The sequence below is a fragment of the Lampetra fluviatilis genome, chromosome 25, assembly GCF_964198595.1.
Source record: "Lampetra fluviatilis chromosome 25, kcLamFluv1.1, whole genome shotgun sequence".
In the NCBI taxonomy this organism is placed as follows: Eukaryota; Metazoa; Chordata; class Hyperoartia; order Petromyzontiformes; family Petromyzontidae; genus Lampetra; species Lampetra fluviatilis.
In genome coordinates, this window is record NC_136299.1 from 8,848,087 (window position 1) to 8,863,953 (window position 15,867).

The window sequence follows — 15,867 nt, forward strand, 5'->3', positions numbered from 1 at the left end:
TGACGTCGTCAACAACGTCGTCTCTCGCGCGGCCCTTCTCGGACGCACGGGGGTTTCTAAATGGATTCTTCGTTTCGTTTCGCGACGTCCGTAGCACGTTGGGGGGGGGGGGGGGGCGGAAACAACCAAAACGAACTATATATACGCGCACGCGCGCAATACTCATCATCATCAACAGCATCATCATCATCAGCAGCAGCGAACCCAGTAATTCGCCTCGCGTGGAAGACGCCGCTCAAGCCGATTGAACGTGCACCAAGCCGCTGCCGGTGACTCGTACAGAAACGAAAGCCTCGATACGAAAATACCAAACAGGAGTCAGGATTAGGGGCCGTCCATAAATGAGCGATTTGAAGCATGTTTTATTTTGGGGGGGTTGGGGGGCAGAGCTTTGTGATGTCATATTTGAGGGTGGGGTCTGACTTTTTGTGACGCCGTGTGACGAAGGGGGGGGGGGGGGTAAAAAATCGTAAAAAATCGCGTGACGTCATTTATGAACGGCCCCTTATGGGGTACCGCACGAACCCAGACGATGTCGCTTCCCAAGTGAACGGGCATTGGCCGTGGATAACGCCCAAACCCGCATGACGTCACTTCACAATAAGAATATTCATGTTGACACCGGAGGAATCGGACGAGCCATGAAGCTGTTGCCACTGCTCAGGGCGGCACCACATCCGACGTTCCGCTCCACGTTGCCGGGAAGCTTTTTCAGGAGGCACACTGTTTTATTATAATTCCTGAAGCTGGGGGGGGGGGGGAGCCCCCTCCGTTCGTCTGAGAATGCGGGAGTTAATTAAGATGTCGATTTCAAATTCAACACACCAATCGCCCCACTCGAACGGGCGTCCAGGCTGGGCCAGGTCGGCGGAATTCACACGCAGAGAGAGAAAGAAAGAGGGAGAGGCGGTGAAGCCCCCACACCAATAGCACATCCATCACGCCCAGCCTGATGATGATGAAGTGCCTGGCGTGAGCAACAACACTCAGCCAGCACAGCCAGCATCGCCACCCCCCCCTTAACCACCCTGGCCCCCACCGAAACGAAAACTGCAAATACGGAACGGATAAACAAGACTCACTCGCTCGACTCCGTACATGGTGAGATAAGTGCTGGAGGTGAAGATGGGGCGGGGGGGGAAGGAGCAGCCTCCGCCTACGGCACGAGGGTTGTTTGGCCTACTCTTCCATACTCACCACAAAGACAAAAGATCTCCCTATAACAGGCTGTTGGGACAAGTGCTGTTAGCGAGTAGCATCTGCGAAGGCCGGCACGGCACACGGGAGCAGGTGGGTGGGTGGCCAGCAGCACGCCCGCTCGCCCGCCCGTCTTTGTCTCCCCAGTGGCGATGTTTTTAAACGCTACACGATCGCTCGTGGCCTTCGCAGAGACCGCCGAGGCAAGGGCTGTGAGCGAGCAGCACTGTGGCACACAAGGCGGTGGGCGGACAGCATCAAGCTCGGCCGCCTTTGTCTCCCGATGAAAAAAAAACACGTGGCACCAGGTGCTCATTTGAGGCCGAGTCGACCTAGGGGAGGCCCGGGACCCGGTTGCGATAATCCGTCACTGGTGTTGGCCGATCGAGCTGCCTTGCCTGCCTGCCTGCCGATCGATCGACTGACTGACTTGCTGGGTGGACTGAGGTCTGGGTGACGAGGAGTGGGGAGTTGGTGGGGGTGATGTCGGATTATTTTTTTTTTTATATTTTTGTCACCCGGGAGATCGAATCAAACCGTGAGGTCGCAACGTCTGGCGCGTTCACCTTCTTCACTGCAGCGGCGGCAGCGGCAGCAGCGGCTGCTCTGCCCATGAATGGCGAAGACGAAAAATTACGTGGCACCAAATTAATAGGGGCACTGTAAGCGATCATTTTAGAAGCCGAGACGTCTATTCCGCACTGGCAAAGCACGTGTCCACACGCGTGTGAGCGCGCACCAGCCCACGTAGGTCGACTCAGCCTTAAATGAGTACCCCGGTGCGGTGTGTGTAAAAAAAAATAAGACACCGCCACCGGGGAGACAAAGGCGGCCGGGGCGTATTGCTGGCCTCCCAACCCCTTCGCGTGCCACAGTGACGGCCGTCTGTCATCGGCGCCTCTCGCTCGCAGCCCTTGCGCCGACAGTCCTGCTGCAGGCTACACGGGCCATCTTTGTCTTTGTACACAGCAGCCCGGCGCGGTTTGTAGCCGGCGATTTATTTACTTGTTTACTGCCCCTCCCCCTCTACCCCCCCACCCCACCCCCCAGCCCCCACCTTGCTCCCCCCTCCCCGCGCCCCCCCCCCCGTGCTCCCCCTGCAACTTGTCAGGCTGAGTGAGCGACCGACGCAGCCCGCGAAAAAATAAACCCGGCGGGAAAGAAAATAAACCCAGGGCGGGGGGGTCGGGGGTGGGGGGGCGGGGGGGTCGGGGGGGGCGGTGGGTGGGCGGGGCGGGGGGGGCGGGGGTGGGGGGCGGGGGGGGGCGGGGGGTGGGGCCGCTTCTGCCATTGCTGCTGTGGCTCGTGGAGCGTGGACGAGGGAGGGTGGACGAGGGGAGGGTGGACGAGGGAGGGTGGAGGTGGGAAGGTGGACGAGAAGGGTGGATGAGGGAGGGTGGAGGTGGGAGGGTGAACGAGGGAGGGGTGGAGGTGGGAGGGTGGAGGTGGGAGGGTGGATGATGGAGGGTGGGATGATGGGAGGGTGGACGATGGGAGGGTGGTATGAGGGAGGGTGGAGGTGGGAAGGTGGATGATGGAGGGTGGATGAGGGAGGGTGGATGAGGGAGGGTGGACGAGGGAGGGTGGATGAGGGAGGGTGGATGAGGGAGGGTGGATGAGGGAGGGTGGAGGCGGGAGGGTGGAGGCGGGAGGGTGGATGAGGGAGGGTGGATGAGGGAGGGTGGATGAGGGAGGGTGGACGAGGGAGGGTGGATGAGGGAGGGGTGGATGAGGGAGGGTGGATGAGGGAGGGTGGACGAGGGAGGGTGGATGAGGGAGGGTGGATGAGGGAGGGTGGATGAGGGAGGGTGGAGGCGGGAGGGTGGAGGCGGGAGGGTGGAGGCGGGAGGGTGGATGAGGGAGGGTGGATGTGGGAGGGTGGATGAGGGAGGGTGGAGGCGGGAGGGTGGAGGCGAAAGGGTGGAGCGGGAGGGTGGATGAGGGAGGGGTGAACGAGGGAGGGTACAAATGGGTGGGTGGAGGTGGAGGGGCCGGGGCTGCTCTTTCCACGACACTTGCAGACCCCGCATCTGCTTTTCATCAGCAGCCTCAACTGTCCAATTACCCCCCCACCACCACTACCCCCCCCCCGCTCTCTTCGTCCGGGCGCCTGGGCCACTCCTGCCCCTGGTGGACGCAGTTTCACCGCCTGCGCGCTCGCTGGCTGGGATTGATTGGGGTCAGCGGACGGGCTCCTCGGAGAGCCGAGTTGCGTCAACCTCCAAGCGCTTCGAGTTTCCGATTTCAAATGTCACTGGGCCCAGAGTTCAAATTGCTTAGACCCCGGCCGGGATGGTTGGTGTGAATTTTATTTTATTTTGCAGAGTGAATTTTTACATCTCTCTTACTTGCCCGTGTGTCCGTCAACGCGGGGAGCATAGTACGGTACAGCGTCGGGGTTTGACCAAACGCCACCACTTTCTCTATTGGCCCCCTCCGCTCTTGACGGATCGTCGCTGACCAGCGCGGGGAAGTATGTCTCTGTAGCTTTACCCGTTTTTCGTTGTTGTTGTTGTGCTACACGGTTTGCACAGCGCAGTAAGCCCACAGGCCCCACAACGTCAAGCGGTCAGCAACCAATCTACATTGTAAACTCATTTCTCTGAACTGATTTTTGTCTTTAGATTGTTGTCCTTCCCCTGCACCTCCGATTAGCACGGTTGGGCTACGTATGGTGCGAAAGAAGTTCAAAATACATAGACTCACACAGAGACCCATAGACTCACACAGAGACCCATAGACTCACACAGAGACCCATAGATGCATACAGAGACCCACAGACTCACACAAAGACCCATAGACTCACACAGAGACCCCATAGATTCACACAGAGACCCATAGACTCACACAGAGACCCATAGACTCACACAGATACCCATAAATTCACACAGAGACCCATAGATTCACACCGAGACCCACAGACTCACACAAAGACCCATAGACTCACACAGATACCCATAAATTCACACAGAGACCCATAGATTCACACAGAGACCCATAGATTCACACAGAGACCCATAGACTCACATAGATACCCATAAATTCACACAGAGACCCATAGACTCACACAGATACCCATAAATTCACACAGATACCCATAAATTCACACAGAGACCCATAGACTCACACAAAGACCCATAGACTCACACAGAGACCCATAGATTCACACAGAGACCCATAGACTCACACAGAGACCGATAGATTCACACAGATACCCATAGATTCACACAGATACCCATAGACTCACACAGAGACCAGATAGATTCACACAGATACCCATAGATTCACACAGAGACCCATAGACTCACACAGAGACCGATAGATTCACAAAGATACCCATAGATTCACACAGATACCCATAGACTCACACAGAGACCGATAGATTCACACAGATACCCATAGATTCACACAGAGACCCATAGACTCACACAGAGACCGATAGATTCACACAGATACCCATAGATTTTTTTTCTTCTTGGTTCTTTCGGTAAAGTCACGTAGAAGGGAAGTAATAAAATAATAAAAATAAAACATAATAAAACAATTCTCACGACGTTTCGGCCACAACGCAAGCAGCCGTCCTCAGGCGAAGAATGAAACACCACCAAGTTTGGAGCGTATATTTAAGCTGGGTTAGAGGGGGGGAGGTGGGAAGAAGAGCGCCAAAACAAAGTAATTTGCATATCAAGAGGAATTCAGCATATGGAAAATGCGTAGGAGGTGGGCGGGGGGGGGTTCCAAATCAATACTATGCCCGTGCATTATGCAGGATTAGCAGCATCAAAGGGGGGGGGGAGGGGGGTAGCATTAACAAAGGAAAGGAATGTTAATAGTATGTAGCTGCAGTTACTAAACAACACGTAAAAAACTAAAGTCTAAACTGCATAACAAACTAAAGTATAAACTACACAGCATCATCAGTATACTTACTAAACTCTACAATAAGCTGAGTTACTAACAGCAAGTAATACATTACAATTCTACGTCGTAAAAATTATATAATATGCTTCCATCTAAACTTTATTCTCTTACATAACACGAGCATTTACCGTACTATATACTGCCATAGATAAACCCAACATTAAATTATATACTATATTGCTATAAACCACCCCTATACCTTATACATTTTAATATAACACTATGTATTATTCTACCCACCCTAATGTGTATCGAAATGGTTTATTACGTCCTTCCAGTGATTGCTAAGCCAGAATCCATCTTCTCGGTTAAAATTGTCTCTGTGTTTGTATATGTGGATCGCCTCATGAACGAATCTCTCATGATAGCCAGATGGCTTGCAGAGAACCTCTGTCTTGGAGAAGTCAATGTCATGTGAGCCCACTGAGTTGTAACAGTGATCTGCCACGGCTGAGGGTGTTTGTCCTACCGTGTTTCAGGTCAGCTTTATGTTCACGGATGCGGTCTGAGACATGTCGTTTGGTTTCCCCAATGTAACTGCTACCACAGAGGCAACTTAGTTTGTAGACACCAGGGTACTGTATGTCTGGAACCACATCTTTTACAGACGGGACCAGATCACGGATTTTATATACTGTGTTGAATCGGACCTGGATCTTGTGTTTAATCAGGATTTTGGAGATCTTTTTTGTGACCCCAGCAATGTAGGGTAAGGTGATGGTCTTGAAAGGCTCCTCAACAGGATCCTTCTTGATGGTTGGAGTGATGGCTTTGCGGATTGTGTAGTCGGAGTAACCATTAGCCTTAAGAGCTTGGCGTACGTGTTTGAGTTCACTGGAAATGTGTTCATGGTCGGAGATGCATTGGGCTCTATGATATAGAGTCTTGATGAGGGAATTCTTCTGGGATGGATGGTGGTGGGAATCCGGTTTTAGATAAGCATCAAGAAGGATCCTGTTGAGGAGCCTTTCAAGACCATCACCTTACCCTACATTGCTGGGGTCACAAAAAAGATCTCCAAAATCCTGATTAAACACAAGATCCAGGTCCGATTCAACACAGTACATAAAATCCGCGATCTGGTCCCGTCTGTAAAAGATGTGGTTCCAGACATACAGTACCCTGGTGTCTACAAACTAAGTTGCCTCTGTGGTAGCAGTTACATTGGGGAAACCAAACGACATGTCTCAGACCGCATCCGTGAACATAAAGCTGACCTGAAACACGGTAGGACAAACACCTTAGCCGTGGCAGATCACTGTTACAACTCAGTGGGCTCACATGACATTGACTTCTCCAAGACAGAGGTTCTCTGCAAGCCATCTGGCTATCATGAGAGATTCGTTCATGAGGCGATCCACATATACAAACACAGAGACAATTTTAACCGAGAAGATGGATTCTGGCTTAGCAATCACTGGAAGGACGTAATAAACCATTTCGATACACATTAGGGTGGGTAGAATAATACATAGTGTTATATTAAAATGTATAAGGTATAGGGTGGTTTATAGCAATATAGTATATAATTTAATGTTGGGTTTATCTATGGCAGTATATAGTACGGTAAATGCTCGTGTTATGTAAGAGAATAAAGTTTAGATGGAAGCATATTATATAATTTTTACGACGTAGAATTGTAGTGTATTACTTGCTGTTAGTAACTCAGCTTATTGTAGAGTTTAGTAAGTATACTGATGATGCTGTGTAGTTTATACTTTAGTTTGTTATGCAGTTTAGACTTTAGTTTTTTACGTGTTGTTTAGTAACTGCAGCTACATACTATTAACATTCCTTTCCTTTGTTAATGCTACCCCCCTCCCCCCCCCTTTGATGCTGCTAATCCTGCATAATGCACGGGCATAGTATTGATTTGGAACCCCCCCCGCCCACCTCCTACGCATTTTCCATATGCTGAATTCCTCTTGATATGCAAATTACTTTGTTTTGGCGCTCTTCTTCCCACCTCCCCCCCTCTAACCCAGCTTAAATATACGCTCCAAACTTGGTGGTGTTTCATTCTTCGCCTGAGGACGGCTGCTTGCGTTGTGGCCGAAACGTCGTGAGAATTGTTTTATTATGTTTTATTTTTATTATTTTATTACTTCCCTTCTACGTGACTTTACCGAAAGAACCAAGAAGATGGATCCCTGCAGTCACGAAAGCTTTAAATCGAAATATACCCATAGATTCTCACAGATACCCATAGACTCACACAGCGACCCATAGACTCACGCAGAGACACATTGACTCGCAGAGAGACCCATAGTTTGTTGCCCTTCCCCCGGACCTCCAATAACCTTCTTCGAAGGGCGTCACGGGATCTATTGACGCGAGCATTGTTTTTCTATATAGATAGATATGTCTATTTTGTTGTTTTCCACGTTCGCTCACAGCGGCGGCGATAACCAGGGCGCCCCGTCGGATCGCCACCGCGAGGGAACCTCTGGAACGAGAGTGCGGGAGCGAAGCGAGCGTGCGCGTGCGACGCCCATGACCCCCAAACCCCCTGACACTTTGCGGGGAAGTATGTTTATTGTTCTCTCATCCGCCCGGCGCCATCCACGGTTACAATCCTCGGGACATTCCACCGCCCTGCCCCCCACCCACCCACCCACCCCCCAAAGACAAAGACCCGAAATCCCAGTATAGCCTTGGCAGACTGTTGGGGCAAGTGCTGTTCGCGAGCAGCACCTGATGAAGGTTGGAACGGTGCACGAGGAGGGGGGGGGGTGTGACCAGCGCCACGCCCCGCCGCCTTTGTCTCGCGAGTGGCGATATTTAGACACTGCACCAGGCGATCATTTGAGGCTGAGTCGACCTAGGGGAGGCCCAGGCCCGGTTCAGATATAATCGTCACCGGTGTTGAGAGGTCAACGACCTCAGGTCGCCGGGGTTCGTAGCGCAGCGTAGCGCGCTAACCGCTACACCACCGCTCCCCATAACACATGCAAAGCATATATTGCACATCCAACAATAACCACGGCGCTTGTGCCAGGCTAGGTGCATCTTGAAGGCAGCTGGCGAATGTTCTCAGGCAGGAGGAGGTAACGGTCCCAGATGTTTCGGCTTAAATGCAGCAACTGGAAAGTGCACACGCACATTCCCCAAAGACGAAGATCCCCCGTATAGCCTTAACATACTGTGGGGACAAGTGCTGTTGGCGAGCACCTCTGAAGGCATGCACGGCACACGAGGCCGCCTTTGTCTCCCCAGTGGCGATGTTTAGTATACGCACTGCACCGGGTACTCAGTGAATTGTTAGGTTGAGTCGACCTCGCGGATTCCCAGGACTGGTTCAGGTATTTGTCAAAGATGTTGGCCGAGAGTGTGAATCGAACTCGGGTCGCCGGGTTTGTGGCGCAGCGCGCTAACCACTGCGCCACCGCTCAAGCATCAGACACACACGCAGACACACACGCATACACACGCAGACACACACGCAGACACACACGCAGACACACGCAGACACACACGCAGACACACACGCGGACACTAAGACAAAGAACCCCCCATATAGCCTTAACAGACTGTTGGGGCAAGTGCTGTTAGCGAGCACCTATTAAGGCCAGAACGGCACACGTGGGGGTGGGTAGCCAGCAGAGGTGTGGACTCGAGTCATGTGACTTGGACTCGAGTCAGACTCGAGTCATGAATTTGATGACTTGCGATTCGACTTGGACTTGCATAACAATGACTTTGTCCCACCTATGAGATGTGGACTCGAGTCATGTGACTTGGACTCGAGTCAGACTCGAGTCATGAATTTGATGACTTGCGACTCGACTTGGACTTGCATAACAATGACTTTGTCCCACCTCTGGTAGCCAGCACCACGCCAGGCCGCCTTTGTCTCCCCAGAAGCGATGTTTTCACACCGCACCAGGTACTCATTTCAAGCTGAGTCGATCTAGGGGAGGCCCAGGACCGGTTCAGATAATCGTCACTGGGTGTTGGCCGTGAGCGGGAATCGAACTCGGTCGGGTCGCCAGGTTCGTAGCGCAGCGCGCTAACCGCTACAGCACCGCTCTCACACACAGACACACACACACACACGTACACACGCGCACACACGTACACGCACACACAGACGTGCACACACACAAGCATAACTGCCCCCCCCCCCCACGATTGCCCGTGGTTGTGGGTGAGTGAGCGGGCGAGCGAGCCGGTGGGGGGGACGAGGTGCAGGCGAAAGTAACTGCTTGCAGAGATCGTTAATCAAAGCGCTCACATCCTCAAAGCGCCGGTTATCATTGTGATGTGGTTAAGGTTGAATGTTCATTACGTGCGCGCGTCTGTGTGTGCGTGCCGACGTGCTCGCGTGTTTGTGTGTGTCCTTGCATGCCTAACCCTGTGCGTGAGTGTGTGTGTGCGTGTGTGTGTGTGCGTGTGTGCGTGTGTGTGCATTAATGTGTGTGTGTGCGTGTGTGTGTGCGTGAGTGTGTGTGTGTGCATGAGTGTGTGTGTGTGTGTGTGCGTGTGTGTGTGCATGAGTGTGTGTGTGTGCGTGAGTGTGTGTGTGCATGAGTGTGTGTGTGTGTACGTGTGTGTGTGCGTGAGTGTGTGTGTGTGCATGAGTGTGTGTGTGTGTGCGTGTGTGTGTGCATGAGTGTGTGTGTGTGCGTGAGTGTGTGTGTGCATGAGTGTGTGTGTGCGTGTGTGTGTACGTTTGTGTGCCTGTGTCCCCGGTAGCGGTGGTGTAGCGGTCAGCGCTACGAACCCGACGACCCGAGTTCAATTTCCGCTCACGGCCAACACCGGTGACGATTAACTGAACCGGTCATGGGCCTCCCCTAGGTCGACTCAGCCTCGAATGAGCACTTGTTGCGGTTTGTAAACATCGCCACTGGGAAGACAAAGGTGGCCGGGCGTGGTGTTGGCCACCCACCCCCTCGTGTGCCGTGCCGGCCTTCATAGGTGCTCGCTAACAGCACTTGCCCCTATAGTCTGTTAAGGCTATACGGGGGGGGGGGGGTCGTTGTCTTTATTATGTGTTCTGTATGTGTCTCTATTTGTATGCGTGTGTGCCCTGCATGCGTGCGTACGTCAACATCCGTCCATTACAAGAATAACCCCCGAATCACTCTCTCGTTTACCCAACAAAATCCCCGTCGGTGAGTCTCAAGGCCCCTCCTCAGGAGGGCTCCCCGCCTTGGCGATGTTTGCCACTAAACGCCACGCTGCGTCGATACGCAACTGCGAGACGGAGACTGCGGCGGAGTAAGCCGGAGAAAAACCGCAGCCACCACCACCACCACTCAACGTGGCGCGAGACGCGGACGCGCTGTGGATGGATCGCGCGTCTCGGATGGGGTGGGAGAAGATAAGAAACCATTAGGGTCGGCATTTTCTCCGGGCACGGGGGTTTCAAGGTGGAGTCGTGCAAATGAATTGAGGCACAATTAAAAAAAAATATCTATCAAGCCATTTTAATTCATCATCAAAATGACCCGGGGGTCTCGAGAATTATTAATCAATCGCTCAGTCAACCAGTCCCGTCGATAATTGTTACGGCCACGGTCGCGCAAGATGAGAGGCGACTGTCCGACAATGGACACGCGTGCGGGAGAGAGCCACACAGAGAGAGACAGATGGAGAGAGACAGATGGAGAGAGACACACACAGAACGAGACAGAGTGGGAGAAAGACAGAACAACAGAGAGAAAGCGAGAGCAACAGAGAGAGAGAGGGACACACAGAAGGAGATACACTGGGAGAGAGTGAGAGACGGAGAGAGACACACACATAGAGGACGAGACAGGGAGAGAGAGAGAGAGAGCGATGTGAAGATAAAAAACAATATTCTTCTCTCCGTCCGTAATTCTGTCGTCTTTGCCGTTCCGTTTCATTTAACCGGGAGATTGAAGAAGCCCCAACCCGGTCCAGACACAGCACGCAAATGCCCCCCCCACCCCCTAGCCCCCACACCCCCCACCCCCCATCCCCCTACCCCCACCCCCCATCCCCCTACCCCATCCCATCCCTCTCGCCCCCCAATGCCCTAGCCCACCCCGCCCCCCCATAACCCCGACCCCAACCCATCCCCCCCACCCCATCCCCTCCACCCCCCCCCCCACCTCCCCATCCCCCCACCCTCCCAGACCCCCCCATCCCCCCCCCCACCAGTCCCCCACCCCCTAGGCCCCCCTCACCCACACCCCCTCCATCACCCCCACCCCACCCCATCCATCACCCCCACCCTATCCCCCCCACCCCCCCCCCCCGGGTTACACTTCCAGGCTCCGCGGCTCTTTAGCGGCGAGTGCGCAGGCGGTGTGACTGCACCGGGAGCTTACATCAGGCGCTGGGTTACGAATGAATAAAGGGGGAAGTGGGGGGTCGGGGGGGGGGGTCAATTGGACAGAGGTGGTGAGGAGGAGGAGAAGTGGGGGGGCTAAGTCCTTGGTGTGTGTGCGTGCGTGCGTGTGCGCGTGTCTCGTAACAATGTTAATCGGTGCTCGCTGACAACGCTTGCCCCAGCAAAACAATCTGCTGAAAGGCTGTGGGGGGGGATCTGGGTCTTTGTATGTGGATCAGTCTCTCAACTGGCTCTGTGCATCATCGAATCAATTGGTTGTTTGTGTGTATGTCAAGCAAAGGTGGGGAGCGGTGGGGAGCGGTGGCGCAGCGGTGAGCGCACCGCGCTACAAACACGCCGCGACAAGATCTATTCCGGGTGCCTCCCCCTAGGTCAACTCAGCCTCAAATGAGTACCCGGTGCCAACCCCACGCAAGCGCAGGGCCGGCCTCCACCGGTGCTCGCGAACAGCCCCCTGCCCCGAAGGGCCTGTTCATCTCATCGGATTCATATTCACGTCAGAATCGGGGTGCTTATTGTGAGCCACGTCAAGGCGCTTGACACCCGCTTACACATCGGTGGCACGGAACGGAATGATGGAGTTTGCAAGGGAGGGGGGGTGGGTGGGGGGGCGCGCTTACAAGGTATTGAGGAACGAGCGACAGCGGCGTTAGCGGGGGGACACTTGGACACTTTCACGGAAGGGCTATAGGGGAGGGACGGGAGGAAGTGGAGGACCCAGCGGATAGCGGAGGATGAGAATGGGCAGTGGAGAAGAGGTGAGGCTTGAAGATAGGAACGGAAGGAGGTGAAGGAGGGGGGCCGCTTCATGTGCATTGGCTACCACATTCTGATAAGCCCCTCCCCCCCTCTCCTCCCCCTCTTAACTGGTACTTAAGAGCTTACATCTTGAATCCCTCCCTCACTGTGACGGTCCCACCTGATGACGGAGACTTGTGTTGCCTCCGAAACGTCGTGATTTTATTGTTCTATTTTTTATTTATTTTCATTTCATTATTTACCTACGTGACTTTACCGAAAGAACTAAGAGTATCTATGGGTAGTGTTGAGTCTATGGTGCAGTGTCGAGTCTATGGTTCAGTGTTGAGTCTATGGGCAGTGTTGAGTCTATGGGTAGTGTTGAGTCTATGAGTAGTGTTGAGTCTATGGTGCAGTGTTAAGTCTATGGTGCAGTGTTGAGTCTATGGGCAGTGTTGAGTCTATGGGTAGTGTTGAGTCTATTGGTAGTGTTGAGTCTATGGTGCAGTGTTGAGTCTATGGTGCAGTGTTGAGTCTATGGGCAGTGTTGAGTCTATGGTGCAGTGCTGAGTCTATGGTGCAGTGTTGAGTCTACGGGCAGTGTTGAATCTATGGGTAGTGTTGAGTCTATGACAGTGTTGAGTCTATGGGCAGTGTTGAGTCTATGGTGCAGTGTTGAATCTATGATGCAGTGTTGAGTCTATGGGTAGTGTTGAGTCTATGGCGCAGTGTTGAGTCTATGGGTAGTGTTGAGGCTATGGGCAGTGTTGAATCTATGGGCAGTGTTGAGTCCATGGGCAGTGTTGAGTCTATGGACAGTGTTGAGTCCATGGGCAGTGTTGAGTCTTTGGTGCAGTGTTGAGTTTATGGGCAGTGCTGAGTCTATGGTGCAATGTTGAGTCTACGGGCAGTGTTGAGTCTACGGGCAGTGTTGAGTCTACGGGCAGTGTTGAATCTATGGGCAGTGTTGAGTCAATGGTGCAGTGCTGAGTCTATGGACAGTGTTGAGTCCATGGGCAGTGTTGAGTCTTTGGTGCAGTGTTGAGTTTATGGGCAGTGCTGAGTCTATGGTGCAATGTTGAGTCTACGGGCAGTGTTGAGTCTACGGGCACTGCTCAATGTCCAGGTGGAGTTGATTCGAGTGCAGGCGTGCAAGGAGAGTGAAGGGTCGACAATGGAGATTGGGCACAGGTAGAAGGAGGGACAGAGACAGAGAGAGAGGATTGGGAACGAGGAGGACGAGAGGAGGGGACATGGGAGGAGACGAGAGAGGCGAGACAGAGACCACTCGGGTTGATCGTTGTCTGTGCGCGTGCGTACCGTTGCGCGTGTACTGGTAGAGCTCCTCGTAGGGCTCCACCGACACCTTGGAGTCGGGCGGCAGGCGGGGCAGGCTGCCCGAGAGGCGCGTGTCGATCACGAGGTGGCCGTGCTCGTCCATGCCGTCGAGGCGCTGCGTCACGACCACTCTCTCGCGGCCCGGCAGGAAGGTCACCTCAGAGGTTCGCACGAAGCGCCCGCCTGCGCGCGCACGCACAATACGCACGTCAGCGCACGCGCACGCGTAGGGACGCAGGCACGCACACGCGCGCATAGCCTCCCCGTATAGCTATTTACCATCGGATGAATCACAATAAATTATTGTATCTGACCGTACTTCACCACGCCGGTCAACAACAAGAATGAAAAAGTAAAAAAAAATTATCCATAAAAATAAATTGTGAATTAAAAACACAAAAACACGCGAGATATTTCAACATTTAAAAAACAGATTCATAACATTTATTTATATTTATCTATTTGACTATTTATTTATGTTTAGCCCCCTTCCCCCCACCCCCAGCGCGCTCATCACCTGTGATGCTGAAGCCGTTCTGGAAGCCCGGCTGCTCGAGGGCCAGCATCCACCCCACGGCCGTGCCGAGGCTGTAGAGCGGCAGCATGGACCAGCCCAGCTCGACGGGGACTTGGCTGACGGCGGCGTACGCTCGCCCGTCGTTCACCACCACGTACGAGTGCAGGTCCGAGCCGCTCAGCTCCACCGTCTCGGACGAGGAGGCCGATGATGAGGAGTCGCCCAACACCAGCCGCCCGCTCACCTTGCCGTTGACGCGCTGCGGTGCGCCTGGTCGCGCGCGACAAAGCGGAAAGATCCCCCCCCAGTGTAGCCTTAGCGGACTGTTGGGGCGAGTGCTGTTTAGCGAGCACTTACGCAAGGCTCTACAGGCGAGGTTCGATCCCGAACTCTGGTGACGATGCCTGGAGCCCGCGTGTTCTCTCTCTCTCTCTGTCCCCGTGATGGTCCCAGCGTGGATCGTTCTCCCGGTTCCTCCTCCGGTTTTGTCCCCCTCCTACACGATGATGATGTGGTGATGATGATGATATCAGTCACTGCGATGATGAGCCATCGTCACGTGCGGCCAGGTCGTCTCTGAGCAGCAAACACAATTACAACAAGAGCTCATAGCTTAGTGGGCACTACCTGGCGAAATAAAGCAGCTTGGTTTATTTTCGTGACACCGTGGCTCCTCGTATGACACCACATGGCCCCGTGTGGCCTTCCCACCCACCGCACCCCCGCCGGCATGACTCCGCGTGACCCCACGTGTGTGACCCCACGTGCATGACCCCACATGCGTGACCCCACGTGAACCTACGAGCGTGACCCCGCGTGAACCCACAAGCGTGATCCCACCTGACCCCGCGCGCGTGACCCCCACCTTCGGGCAGGCACAGCTTGCCGTCCCCGTAGTACCCCGTGCCGCAGTGGCAGCACGGCCCCGTCGCGTGGTCGCGGCACGTGGCGTGCGGGGAGCAGCGGGGCCCACCGCCCACGTCGCACCGCTCAGCCCCCCGCTCCGGCCCGTACACAAACACTGGGGAGGTGTGGGGGGGGGGGGCAAGGGCGAGGGGGGCAGCAAGGCATTCATAACACTGCGAGAAGGGCATTGTGAGAAGGACATTGTGATAACGGTATTAGAAGGGCATTGCAAGGAGGGCGATGTGAAGAGGGCGATGTGAAGAGGGCATTGTGAAGAGGGCGATGTGACGAGGGCGACGTGAAGAGGGCGATGTGAAGAGGGCGACGTGAAGAGGGCGATGTGAAGAGGGCGATGTGAAGAGGGCATTGTGAAGAGGGCGATGTGAAGAGGGCACTGTGAAGAGGGCGATGTGAAGAGGGCGATGTGAAGAGGGCGATGTGAAGAGGGCACTGTGAAGAGGGCGATGTGAAGAGGGCATTGTGAAGAGGGCGATGTGAAGAGGGCATTGTGAAGAGGGCGATGTGAAGAGGGTGATGTGAAGAGGGCATTGTGAAGAGGGCGATGTGAAGAGGGCGATGTGAAGAGGGCGATGTGAAGAGGGCACTGTGAAGAGGGCGATGTGAAGAGGGCATTGTGAAGAGGGCGATGTGAAGAGGGCACTGTGAAGAGGGCATTGTGAAGAGGGCGATGTGAAGAGGGCGATGTGAAGAGGGCGATGTGAAGAGGGCGATGTGAAGAGGGCACTGTGAAGAGGGCGATGTGAAGAGGGCGACGTGAAGAGGGCATTGTGAAGAGGGCGATGTGAAGAGGGCGATGTGAAGAGGGCACTGTGAAGAGGGCGATGTGAAGAGGGCATTGTGAAGAGGGCGATGTGAAGAGGGCACTGTGAAGAGGGCATTGTGAAGAGGGCGATGTGAAGAGGGCGAT

At 54.2% G+C, this 15,867-nt stretch overlaps 1 protein-coding gene across 2 annotated transcripts in view; it reads right to left on the minus strand.

The window, feature by feature from the left end:
- Positions 1-15,867, minus strand: part of LOC144941770 (nidogen-1-like) — a 114,695-nt gene that overhangs the window by 55,368 nt on the left and 43,460 nt on the right. For both annotated transcript variants that reach the window (XM_078868197.1, XM_078868198.1), the window contains exons 7-9: positions 14,899-15,054; positions 14,034-14,303; positions 13,499-13,699 (exon numbers count right to left, since the gene is read on the minus strand). In XM_078868197.1, coding sequence (XP_078724323.1) covers positions 13,499-13,699; positions 14,034-14,303; positions 14,899-15,054 — 627 coding nt within the window. The remainder of the gene's footprint in view (positions 1-13,498; positions 13,700-14,033; positions 14,304-14,898; positions 15,055-15,867) is intronic.